Genomic DNA, 13,539 nt, shown 5'->3' with positions numbered 1-13,539 from the left:
CCCCCCCTTTTTTTTTCTACCAGAGAACAGGTTTCTCTGAGTTTAGGGTATTAAACTAAAGGTCCTTGAGAAGTTAACAGATACAGGAACCAAAACTGATAGCCCAAATGCATTTAAAACATTCCTGATAAGAAACGTACCAGTTTGGGATTGCTTCAGAGATTAAACAGCCATTTGCCCCTTAAAAAGGAATAATACTCTAATCATTTGGACGAGATGCACATAAAGAAAATAAGTGCAAGTTTAATAGGTGGATTTGTTTCATGCTCATTACTATCATCAAACAATGAATTGTTCCCCAAATCTGCTATACACTGCATAGCAGAATGAGACACAGCAAAGCCCTAGACAGAAGTTCTGGCCCCAAGAAAATTACAAAATAAAAAGCAATGCTCATTTTCTGAAAATTCCATCAGTAACTACACTTAGTATGTCATAGAAAACCACAAAAAGTCAAAAAGGAATCTTGTTTTTTATGAGGACTATGAGTAACTAGAAAATATTACAGCAAAGGCAAACAGTATGCTTAGAGATTGCTTTTCTCCACTTACAAGATGTAGGTGATTATTCCTACAGACCACATGTCCACCTCAGGTCCATAGGCACAGCCTCTAAGAATTTCAGGTGCTGCAGAAAGAGTGAAAACTGTATTAAATTACAGTTTAAATTCAATATTCACATTTTAATAACAAGCAATAGGGAAGAAATGAATTCGTCAACAGAAACTTTGGAACAGTTTTATAACCAATCTTCTCTCCCCAAACCAAAGTATGAGTCTACAAATTCTTATGTCTATTTTAGTGGGAGACATTATAGCCTCTCTGTGTTTGGGGTGCATAAAATTAAAGTTATTAACTTTAATAGTCTACATCAGAACATCATGATACTGCTCAAATCAGATAGAGCTATATTTCTGCTACAAAGGGAGCTGTGTATATAGAAAAGAAATGAAAGTTTAGCATAGTAAGGGGAAAAAGGCACAATCATGCCGCCTGCGGCCTGGGGTGTCCATGAGTGTGTGTGTATTTGACAACGTGCAGGGCAGGGAGCAGGGCAGACAGTGAGAGGACTGGAAAGTCTCTAGTACTGGAAGGTTGGAACAGGAGCTAGGAGGGGCCCTGGCACATGTCTCGGTGCTGAGAACTACACATAGGTCCTCAGAGAGCAGCTGTCCCCAGTCAGTCTGGGATTATGAACTGAGAAAGGGGGCTTCCCTGTGCGCAAGGAGGCTGCTCCTATCAGCCCTGCCCACCATTGTGAAAATGGAAAGTCATCTCAGCCATTAAACGGCCCCGGTAGTATAGAATAGTGAGATCTTCCATGATTTTATTACCTTAGAGCCGTGAAAATGGAGAGTTAACTGGGTCTAACTGTTTGCACTGAGGATTGGAGGTGTTGTTTGTTTGCCTAACTAACAAAGGAAGAAAAGAAGTGAGAGCTCTACCCTCTAGTAGAAATAGGGCTCAGGTTTAGAGCCCAGAGCAGCCCCTTTCTATTTTGAACAAAAGTGCTGTCTGTAGGTGTCAGCAGGGCCCCTGAGGAAGGAGCTGATTGATGAATGCTGAGGGCTCCTTGAGGGAGGCCTTGGGGACAGGGGCACCACACTCCTCCTTCCCTCAGGGGGGCAGGAGAGCAGAATCCCTTGTCCATGCAGCCTGGGAATGTCAATATTGGTGGAGATTGTCAAAGTGAGCTCCTAAAGGAAGCTGTTCTCATGGGACTCTGAATTTAATTTACAGGAAGGAACACAGCAGATTTTCCACTGACGTCTTCCCAGTCTATCCCCTTGTCTCCATCCTTTTCCAACCAGAATATTCTCGTCATATTTTATGTAGAAACTGTGTTACATAAAATAGAGGAGATGAAGAGCCTGTGTAATGATTGTGTGCATTCTAGCACTCTTGAGCAGCAATTCAGCAAGATGTACCCTTTGAGGAACTGGATCTGGGGCCAAGAAGTTTTTCTCATCTATGAGCAAATTATTCCTAGAAAATTTTTCTTTTAAGATTTAGTTAACATAATTAAGAAAAATGCACACTCAAAGCCAACACCATTCTCTCTGTCAGGTTGGCTTCCGTTTCCAGAGCCATCTGTACCCACAGACAGTTCCTTTGGGCCGCAGCAGCCCCCGCACTGAACTCCCACTCGAAAATGCTTTGCTCATCATAGTGCAAAGGGAACTGAGGTTCGGCTGCCACTTTCAGAAGGGCTGCTGCTGTCAGGGAGCTGAACACATGCATATTTGGCATGCACAGTTAGTACCATGTGCCCTTCCCCACTCCAGGTCTCCACATCCATGAAGCGTTATCAAGTCTTATACTGACATTTCAACATAAACACAGAGATATGTTGGGGACAGTCTTATATTTCCTGGGTCTTGGTTTTTACCTCTGGTAAATGAATTGAACTAGCTAATTTCCAAGTTTACTTTGAGTTTTAGCCACTGTGATGTGCGTAAAGGGATAGTTATTAGAGTTTAAGCAAGAAGGAGGACAAGCATTCCTGCTACAGAACCTGCTGAAATCCCATCCCTCCCACCGGAGCGCCTACTGTGTCTGCTGCCCTGCAGGCACCTATCCTGTCAGCTCCAGTGAAATCAAACCTCCTGTCCTGTGCTGTGCAGAGATCAGCATGCTGTCTCGAAGGTCAGGTGCTCTCTCTGGCCATCCTCCATAGCTCCCAGGCCAAGGGCCCCAAACGAAGTGACTACTACGGAACAAAAGCCTTTCTGAATCCACTTTAGAGGGCATCCGGGTTTCTTACCTGATATGGCAATATCTGATCTCCCTTCACAGCACTGGGTGCAACCTTACTCTCCAAAGGCAATTTATTTCCTTGTAAGACCTTATGCTGCAATGTGAGTAAACTGGTGGTGTGAAAAGCTAGACTTTCCATAGTGAGGTTAACTGAGATGAAAGGGATATAGAACGTTTTTGCCCTCCATAATAAATTCCTCTTAAAAAGAATTTTTTAAACGAATTTAGCCTATTGAATATTTACTAATCCTAATACAAAATTTGGGTGAAACACACCTAAATTCCTAGACACAATTAGGTACCAATTCACAGTAACCTTTAAATATTTTCACTCATTAGTTAATATGACCTTGACTTCAGAACCAGCAGAACACACCCTTGTAATCTATCTGAACCCTTTCCAAGAGCCAAAAGCTTTTCTAGAATACATTTCAGACGCTGGCACGCTAGCGCTTCAAGTCTCCTAGGTATCAAATGTCCTTGAAGGTAATTCTACAGATTTGTGATTTACTTAGAGTGAGAAATAGTTGACTACTTCCAATTCAGTTCAAGAAAAGGCATCAGCTAGTGCACCTATTAATGCTATAAGCACTTCTGGATGTCCTTCATATATTTTCTTACCTCATTGCCAAAACAAACAAACAAATGCAAAATGGGGGGATAAAACATTTCAAGGTGTACTACAGTTTTTAAAAATGTATTTTAAGTGATTTAGAATCATCTTTTCAGAAATAGTCAATAGTCATTTATTGATTTTCCTGGCTCTCTTCTAAGTAGAAGTTTTCTGCCACTTCCTAAAGTTATCTTATCAATTATGTTATTGCTCATTAAACACTAAATGCCACAGAACTCCCAGGACACCTCACACTCCAATATCTAGCAATTGAAGGTACATATAAAGATTGGAATGAATTACGTTTTATTAAATAAAATCACTGTAACTGAAATTGGTTCTAAAATAAGAAGTATCAGGTATAGCCTGTGACACATTGATTGGTGCTAGGTTTCCCCTCTTTTCCTAAAGTCCTAGGAGAAGAATAGAGGGATAATTTAGGTCACTTCATTTTGTCAGTGCCCTAGATGAGCTTTATGATCCCTTCCTACCTATGGAGTTAAAACTACAGAGTGGCATTCGTTATCGGAAGACTTTTTCAAACTACTGTTAACTGTTTTGAGACAAATCCAAGGGAGACTAAGGTGAATGAAATCAACAGGTTCATTTACTCAATCATTTAATAATTTAATTTATAATAAATTTAATAAATTAATAAATCATGAACTATTTGTTAAGCACATGCTGTATGACAGATACTGTTGGGTGGTGCTGGGGAATAATGGGGAGTTACAGAGAACAAGTCTCCATCATCAAGGAGCTTACAGTTTGGTGGGGGAGGTAGATGCTGATCACGAAAACCATACAGGGAGTTCCCTGGTGGTCTAGTGGTTAAGACTCCATGCTCCCAATGCAGGGGGCCGGGGTTCCATCCCTGGTCAGGGAACTAGATCCCGCAAGCTGCAAGGAAGATGCCCACGTGCCGCAACTAAGACCTGGCACAGCCAAATAACTGAATAAATAATTTTTTTAAAAAAGTATCCTTTAAAAAAAAAAAAAGAAGAACAAAGAAAACCATACGTTTTGTAAAGTGGTAACCGGAAGTGCTTGGAGGGAGAGTGACTCTAATAGAGGGCTGACCTAGTCAGAAAGATGGAGAAATGTGATCAGAGAAAGCAAAGTTTAAACAGATGTAAAAGATCTAGAGAAGTTAACTAGGCAAAGGGGGAGAGGTAGTGGTTGAAAGAGACGGAAGAGGGTTCTGATGGAGGAACCACACGTAAAGAGACCTTGCGGCGGGAAGGAGCAAGGGGCCCTTAGGGGACCGGAGCAGTCAGTGTGGGTGGAGCGTAGCTGGTGTGCGAGGCCCAGGTGCATCCAGCTCCTGGGAGCCAGGTCCAGGCCAGACTGCAGATTCCACTAGGTCAGGGTTTTTTTTTTTTTGTTCGTTTGTTTTTAAATTCTCTCCTACATTTTCATTTTAACCATTCAAAACATATGGGAAATATAGCCAATATTTTATAATAACTATAAATGGAGTATAATCTGTAAAAATTTTGAATCACTATTTTGTACACCTGAAACTAATATAATATTGTCAATCAACTCTACCTCAATTGCAAAATGGAAAAAAAAATCTATTTTCGTCTTAAAGCCTGAATCTGACTTTACAAAACTACTCCCCCGCCCGCCACAGCTGAGGGAAAAACACTGTGGAGCTTTCACTGTAGAGGCTTATCTTGAATTCATAGTTTTCTTGGGGCCACAAAAATCCATGGCATCTTTAGCACAGCGTCTAGAAGTCTCTCTAAGCTTTGCCTCTGGGGAGTGAGCAGTTTGGAAGGAGGAGGTAGAGGGATTTATCTGCCAGAAGCAGAAGAGCAGTGTTTGGAAATTCTCTGCTTCTTCCCGGTTCCTAACTTGGCCTAGGAACCGGGAGGAGAATGCCTTCAGGGTAGCGTCCTATAGGTGGCAGCAAGTGCCCACAGCCGGGCAGACTCCAAACTTGTGCTTTTCTTAGCATCTGTACCATGTGTGGTCCTCTGTGACGGTGTCACATACATTTGACAAGAATGGGGCATAACCTTTTTAACATTGTCAAGTGCAATTTTTGCTTTGACAACAGAGAAGACAGGCGATGTCCCAGTGCTACATGTTATAACAAAGGTATGGAATGGATCAGACTGTGATAACAGTTGAGATGCTTCCAGAGGGGGTTGCCTCTGGCTAGGAGCAGCCTTGTCACTTTACTACAGTGAATCTCAGAATACTATCAATTCTTGCATGCCATGCTGTGGAAGCCTGAGAACGACAGAGGAGACATTTGAAGCCCCTGTCACTTTAGTTATTTATAACTTGTTCGTGTAGAGCAAGAAAAAAGTTTGAAGGATGTTTTGAAACACAAGTGATAGGCTCTTTATGTTCCAATGCATCTTCTCTATTTTCCTTGGCTCTTGATCTTTTACACTGCAAATATCAGGCAATCCAACTCTCACTTGATGTTTTTCATTTTAGCTGTTAAAAAAGTCTTCCTTGCCACATGAATTGTATGACATTTCTCTTTGTATAAATCTTATAAATGGGTGAAGAAAGAGCCTGTTTATTTTTCTCACTTTACTTTTTTATTTTTTTAATAATACCCTGAAGAGAAAATCAAATATTTGAGAACACCTAGTGCTTTCAGAAGAGGAAAAAAAAGAAACGTGACATTTTAATTACCCTGTGAAAGTTTCATTTCTATGAAATTCACTTTTCTATGATTCCATTGAGCTCTCCCATCTTGGAGTAATCACTATTTGTTCCAAACCTTAATCATACCAAGTCTCCTGGTCACTTTAAAGCTGTGATGGATGCTGGCTGAGGGACAGCAAAGGAGTGTTAACTGTTGAAAAGCTGCCTTTCCATTTTTGTGGGATAAGGTAGAGTATAAATAAATAAACCATATAAATAAATTAACCCAACTCATCCTAATATTAACATTATGTAAGAGTCTCTTTTTTATATGAAGATGCAGATATAAAGTAATGGACTTAGCATTCAAACTCTGTCTCATGTGTTAAGTATGGCAAATACTGTGTTTTTCTCCAAAGACACTATACATCTTACTGATAATTATCAATAATAATTCTTTTGAAACTTTTAATGTTTATTTTATGCATATCCTTTCTGTAGCAAACATTCTAAAATGGAACATTTTGTGGGTGTTCAGGGCCCAAATAATACGTTTTAAGCAAGTCTTCTACCCACTTGCCATCAATCACCTCTCCCTTTTGACCTCTTTTCCTCCCATCATTCCACCCTCACATATGTAATAATAGAGCTGAATCCTCACGGCATGTGAACTCTCCAGCACAGTTGGTTCTGTTCTTGAATTAGTCTCTTACAATTATAAGGAAGTGGGCACAGAAAATGATTTGTGATATTGAGACCCAGAAGTTAAGGATTAACAATACATTAAAAGATTGCCCCTAAACTAAAAGGAGCAAGAGAAGTGAGGGGATGATGTTGGTGACAATCTCTTTAGACTCAATTTTATCAGCCATCTCAGGCCAAAATATACTTGGTTAACTTGGATTTAACTGAGTGGTTGTCCTCAACTTAGTTTATACATATAGAATGTATACACAGATTTTGTGGTAATATTATTTAATACCATATGGGTGATGAAGAAATTTGTAGGACTCTTCCTCCCCTCTCCTTGTCGATAACCCTAAATCCTGAGAGATGAGTCAATCAGCTTTTGTGACCATTTCCCAAGCTAGGGAGGCAGCCCCTTATATTGCTGACAGCTTTAGATGTTAGAACATTGTTTTGTGTGTATTGAGCCTCAAATCTGTGCCTTACAACATCTATTCATGATTTCTAATTCTGTCCTGTGGAGCTTCTACTATTTGACAGTCTCAATGATAATGTGGTTTCTTCTCTTCTCTCTGGCCTCCTAATGGTGATGTTGCCCAGGGATCAGTCGGGGTCATTTCCTTTTCTGCTTTGGTGACGCTAGATAGTCTCATGACTTTAAATAGCATGTATATGTTGATAACGCCCACATTTATATCAACAGCCATGCCCTTGCTCCTGAATTTCAGACATATACACCCCTCTGCCCACTTGTCACCTCCCCTTGGATATCTAACAGGCATCTCAAAGTCAACAAGCCCCAAACCTGTTGCTCCAGAAATCTTCCTCATCTCAGTGAACGTTAGCTCTATCTTTCCAGCTGGAGCTCTCTGATCCCTTCTCCGACCTACTCTTTCCCGCCTACTCTTTCTTGCCTCAGGTTGGTGTGCTCTGTCCCCTCTACCTGTAATGTTCTTTCCCTAGATATCCATGTTGCTTGCTCTCTCCCTTACCTCTTTCATGAAGTCTTTGCTCTTATGTTCCCTTCTCATGTGAAGCCTTCACTGATCACACCTGTTTAAATATTAACTCAGGCTCCCAGCACTTCCTATCCCCTTTCCCAACTCTATATTCTTCCATAGAAATTATAACCTCTTTTTATATAATTTACACATTTACTTTGTTTATTATTTGTCTTCTCCCGCTAAAATGTACCTTCCTTAAAGAAAAAAATTTTTCACTGCTGTATCTCTAGCACCTAGAACAGTGCCTGGTGCATAATAGGAGTTTAATAAATATTTATTAAACGAAAAAAGAATAAAGTTCCACAGAATACCCTTTGTTTAGGTCAGTATCAGACCAATACAAAGGCGCCAAGAGACTCATTTTCCTCTAAGTTTAAAATTTCCAAGACAGCTTAAAATAAGCCTGCACTCAACCTGCAGAGTCCCTGTCCTTTGGAAGGTCAAGAACAAGATGAGCTACAACCTTTCCTCATCACTCCTGTGTCTGTCCGCAGTCCCACTTTTTCCTTTACCTGGCACTTGTTCATTTGGATCAGGCACTGCTAGCATGCCGGGGACAATCCTATGATGGCTTGGGGACACAGCATATCTCAGGGAAAACGAAGGGCTGTGTTCAGAAAGGGGAGATGGATCTGGGACCAACCTGCTTATCCTTCTTTGCTTCCTTCCTCCAGCCTTCCCTACTCCCTTCCTATTGTTAACAAGCCCCATGGGAACCCTAGTGTACACACACCAGCCTGTCAAGGAGAAACTTACACACAGTGCAGATGATATTTTACTATATGTTTATTTCTTCTAGTGTTATTTTTTTTTTAAGTTCATTGCAAAAAGATAGGCATCATTGTGGGTATTTAATTAGTTCTCAGGTGAGATAATCCCCTACTTGATTAGATTATCAATGTAATTGGATACTCATTATTTCACCTTAACTATTTAGTGTTCTAGAAAGGAACGAAAACATGAAACTATTCTGAAAGCTTGTGTTTTAGACTATTAAATTTACTTCTTTTATCTCATTTAAATTTTCCAATATTTTTCATGGTGATATGTGTGCTTGTAGATAGAAATCTCTTCTGACTGTAGACTGTTGAAAAACTGTAATTTTCATAGAGTGAATGTAATAGGTTATTTCTTTAGAACATTGCAATGTGGTAACAAGGAAGGATTATTCCTATAATAATGAGACCTGGCAAATGCCAAGAGGAAATAAATTCTTAATAGCTTCTGGACCCTGAAAATAGAATTTGGATAAACAGACAAGTAGGAATATAAAATATGAACACATATAGTTTAATTAACTAAGCCTATGAATAAATTAGATACTTGGTATTAGACAGAAACATTCTTTTATCTAACCACTTCCACACTGGTTTCTTTTTTACTCTAACAGCTTGTATTTCTTTTCTGGGATGGGCATGGGTAGGTCTGAACACCCACAGACTTCAAGCCTCAAATATCTGAACAGTTAAGATATTTTGGAAGTAATATTGCATAGTTACATTGTAGCACATTTATCAGGAGCCATGGCCCAATGGATTTTTTTTTTCTTGAGACCCGTTTCTTTTCCCAACAACAAGATTTTGAGAATTTCTTCAATGTTGACCCCCTCATGGACTATGTCAGAGCACTAGTCATTGATTCCATTTATCTGGATCACAAATTTTAGTTTTCTAGCCTGGAGTTAAGTTTTGACTGGGCAGATTTCCCAGGAAATAATGAGTATTTGCTTAAGCACACAGCATCTGTGATATTTTTTCTTTTGAGATTCACTTATAGGAGAACTCTCTGTTATTAATAGCCTGGGGCAAAGGTTCTATAAGTGAGACTGATTGGGTAACTTTCCTTTTTTAATTTCCTGACAAATGACAGATGGTATGACATAAATACCCACTCTCTCCAAAGATGTAATTGAAAAAACCCTTCTATTCAAAAAACCAGATGCTGCGTACATAAGGATAATTGACCTAGGATGTAATCGTCCTTACATCAAGCAAGGAAACAAGCTCAGCCCTCCCCTCTCTGTCACTGTTCCAAGTTAAATGTAAAGTCTCTGTGTAAAGTAATGCTTTCTATAGCATGACAGTGATTCTCGCCAGTTTTGCTCTTGGGTTTCATTTCCAGATCATTCTATAAATAGACAGTTTCCTCCTCACCTAAATATTCTCAGAAGGCTACATGGCAAACTGATGACAGTACTTATATGTGGTGAGGGGAGAAAGGGCTAGAATTGAGGGTGATCCTCAAAGAGGGCTTCAGCCTTGTCTATAAATGGTCTATGCAAGAGGGAAGAGATATGGGAACATATGTGTATGTATAACTGATTCACTTTGTTATAAAGCAGAAACTAACACACCATTGTAAAGCAATTATACTCCAATAAAGATGTTAAAAAAATGGTCTAATTGTTTATAAGACAGATGAATATAAATATTACTATATTACATTAAAAAAAATTCAAAATCCTGCATCTTTCCTCCACTCTAGGTCACCTACATCCTGTGCCCTGGTGTTACTAGGACTTCTGTTTTTCCCTAACTCAGCTTTTTCAATGCTTTCAGTGTATCCTTAAAATCCTGCCCCCTCCTTTGCTCCCAGTTGGAGGTAATATTCTAGTGTATTTCCTTTGGACTAAGAGTATGTATGAATATATGTCTCTTTATATACATATATATTTTTTTAAGTTTATTTATTTTTTGGTTGCGCTGGGTCTTCGTTGCTGCGTGCGGGCTTTCTCTAGTTGCGTTGTTGCAGTACGTGGGCTTCTCATTGCGGTGGCTTCTCTTGCTTTGGAGCACGGGCTCTAGGTGCACGGGCTTCAGTAGTTGTGGCACGCGGGCTCAGTAGTTGTGGCTCGCAGGCTCTAGAGCACAGGCTCAGTAGCTGTGGCGCACGGGTTTAGTTGCTCCATGGCACATGGGATCTTCCCGGACCAGGGCTCGAACCTGTGTCCCCTGCATTGGCAGGCGGATTCCTAACCAGTGCACCAACAGGGAAGTCCTCCCTCTTAATATATATTATGAACTTTGCTTTTTAAATTAAATACATTGAACTTTCTTGTTTTTGACTTCTAAGCCTGCCTCAGCCTATATGATAGTAATTCCACACATACGTTTAGCACTTGAGTCCACAAAGCACTTATATTTTCTCTCTCAATCTCCACCCCTGCCCCACCTTCCTTGCTGCTTTCTCCTCCTTTTTGAATAATATAGCAAATTACTACTTCCTGATGAGTCTCTACCTACAGCAGAGTGGAAGGATTATCTTGATCTTGTTCAACCACTCAACTCCCTTTTTCCCCATTACATAGCCTCAAGGGTGATATGGATATCTGCAGGGAAAAAAATAGCAAATGGAAAATAAGCCTCCATTATGAGATGGCATTATCTGTAAGATGGGCCTGTCTTACAAGATGGCAAAGACAAGAGTCTGAAATAGTATTTTTACAATAATTTTATATTAAAAAAATAAACGATTGGATTTAGGAATAGACTGAATACATTATTCACTGAGAAGCTGTTTATGGAGTGACAGGAAAGAGCATTTACAATAGCTTTCTAATTTGTCTTCTTTTGATCTTTTTTCTCTCTCAAATCCATCTGCCATAATGTCATTATCAAGGTATTTATAAAATACAGATTTGATTTAAAAATATAATTGCCCTGATTAAGAACCTTTGCTGGATCACTATTATCTACCAAAGCAAGTCTGAATTCCTTAGCCTAATGTACAGATTCTTTTAAAATTTGGTCCATCCTATTTTTCCAAGTCCATCTGTATTCTCTGTACCAAAGACTCTATATTCCAGTCATGCAAAGTGACAAAGTAACAAACAGTCCCTGAACTTTTCAGATGCTACCACTCCTCTGACTTTTCTCTTCCTGTGCTTGCTGACAAACAATGCCTTGTGGCCACTTCTTCACTTGTTGAACTCCTACTAATCCTTTAGTACCCCTCCTCTGTAAAGGCCCATCTAAGAAGGATTAATTGTTCCTTCCCCTCTGCATGCTTGAGCCTTTGGCTCAGATAAATATATAACTTATTACAACAAATTTTGATTTATGTGTACAGGTCTTTCTTCTTTTATAGCCTATGAAATTCTTGAAGGGCAAGATCATACTGTGTTCACTCTTATGATCTCAGTGACTAACATGGAGTCTATTAGACATTCAATGTTCATTTTATCAGTGAATGAATCATTCATTCATAGAATGACCATTCTGTACTGTTGCAAGAAAGATTTGCTCTTATCACTATTATTATTATTTATTTATTTATTTATTTTTATGTTTGGCTGCACGCGGGATCTTCGTTGCAGCATGCGGGCTTCTCTCTAGTTGCGGCATGCAGGTTTTCTCTCTCTAGTTGTGGTGTGTGGGTTTTCTCTCTCTAGTTGTGGTGTGCGGGTTTTCTCTCTCTAGTTGTGGTGCACAGGCTCCAGAGCGCATGGGCTCTGTAGTTTGTGGTATGCAGGCTCTCTAGTTGAGGTGCACGGGCTCAGTAGTTGTGGTGCGTGGGCTTAATTGCCCCTCGGCATGTGGAATCTTAGTTCCCCAACCAGGGATCGAACCCGCATCCCCTGCATTGGAAGGCAGATTCTTTACCACTGGACCATTGGGGAAGTCCCTCTTATCACTATTATTAAAGCCACTGAAAGGACTCTGCTATCTCTTAGTCACGGCAGGGACCCTGAGAGATCACCAGGGTAATTTCTCCCTGATCCTTCAATTTCAGGGCTGCTCAAGTCTCAGAGAATTTCTCCAACCTACCTACCTCCCTGGAATATTTATTGTTCATTATTAGATAACGATTACTAAATTGTCCACCAGCTTTATTCTTGTGGGAACTCCTTAATTTGTTGTCTCATTCTTTTCTCAATCCTCTTTCACTGCTTCTGTCAATTGGTCAGCAGTTAGTGGTCACAAACAGGCAACCCCATTTGGCATATAGTACTAAATTCAAGGTTCTTATTTTTCTCCATATTGTTGGCAATCTGGAGGCAGGAAAGAAATCCAGGATGAGGACAAATAAGGACATATGAATTAGAGAAAGGAAAAGTTCACACGGCATCATTAGAAGGGAAGGGTGATAGGTTGTCAGCTAACAGTTCTAAGGAAAATGAAAAAGAGCATGCCTATAAGGAACATGCTGCAATGGTTTCCACATTAAAAAAATATTTATTTACTTATTAATTTATTTGGCTGCATCAGGTCTTAGTGGCGGCACGCGGGTTTCTTTCTAGTTGTGGAGTGTGGGCTCTAGAGCATGCGGGCTTAGTCGCCCTGCAGCTTGTGGGATCTTAGTTCCCAGACCAGGGATCGAACGCACATCCCCTGCATTGGAAGGCGGATTCTTAACCACTGGACTACCAGGGAAGTCCTCACATTTTTTTCTGAGAATGAAAATCTTACTCATAAGCCTGTGGTAGAGATAGTGAGTCGTCTAATGCAATATTCATTCTTTGTAACAGAACCCTGAATTCATTTGGGACAGCAGCACGTGCAGCCAAGGGACATATTGCCAGTTTCCCTGGCAGTGTGGAGGCTATAACTAAGTACTGGCTAATAAGATATAAGTGGAAGTGACATGTGGGGCTTCAGCAAGCCTGTTTAACAGTGAAAATGTGCACTCTTTTTTAGATTTTTTTCCTTCTGGTTGTGTAGAATGCAGATATAATGACTGATTTCAAGCAGCCATTTTGGACTGTGAGGAAACATACTCAGGAATGGTAGAGTAAGACAGAAAAAGTCTGAATCCCTGACACTGAGATCCACCACACCTGCAGAGCCATAGCTGTGGGAACCCATCAGGATTGCCTATCTCTAGACCTCTAGCATCAGAGAAATTAACTTCTGTCTTGTTTAAGTCATAG

At 40.1% G+C, this 13,539-nt stretch overlaps 1 protein-coding gene across 6 annotated transcripts in view; it reads right to left on the bottom strand.

Moving 5' to 3' along the window:
- Window positions 1–13,539, bottom strand: part of CAMK4 (calcium/calmodulin dependent protein kinase IV) — a 254,678-nt gene that overhangs the window by 48,210 nt on the left and 192,929 nt on the right. For all 6 annotated transcript variants that reach the window (XR_009007091.1, XR_009007092.1, XR_009007090.1 and 3 more), the window contains one exon: window positions 552–627. Coding sequence is in view for 2 of the 6 variants with exons in the window: in XM_007192092.2 (XP_007192154.2) it covers window positions 552–627 (76 nt within the window). In the remaining 4 variants the exon portion in view is untranslated. The remainder of the gene's footprint in view (window positions 1–551; window positions 628–13,539) is intronic.

This window comes from Balaenoptera acutorostrata, chromosome 2, assembly GCF_949987535.1.
Source record: "Balaenoptera acutorostrata chromosome 2, mBalAcu1.1, whole genome shotgun sequence".
NCBI lineage: Eukaryota > Metazoa > Chordata > Mammalia > Artiodactyla > Balaenopteridae > Balaenoptera > Balaenoptera acutorostrata.
This window is presented reverse-complemented; position numbering and strand designations above follow the sequence as displayed.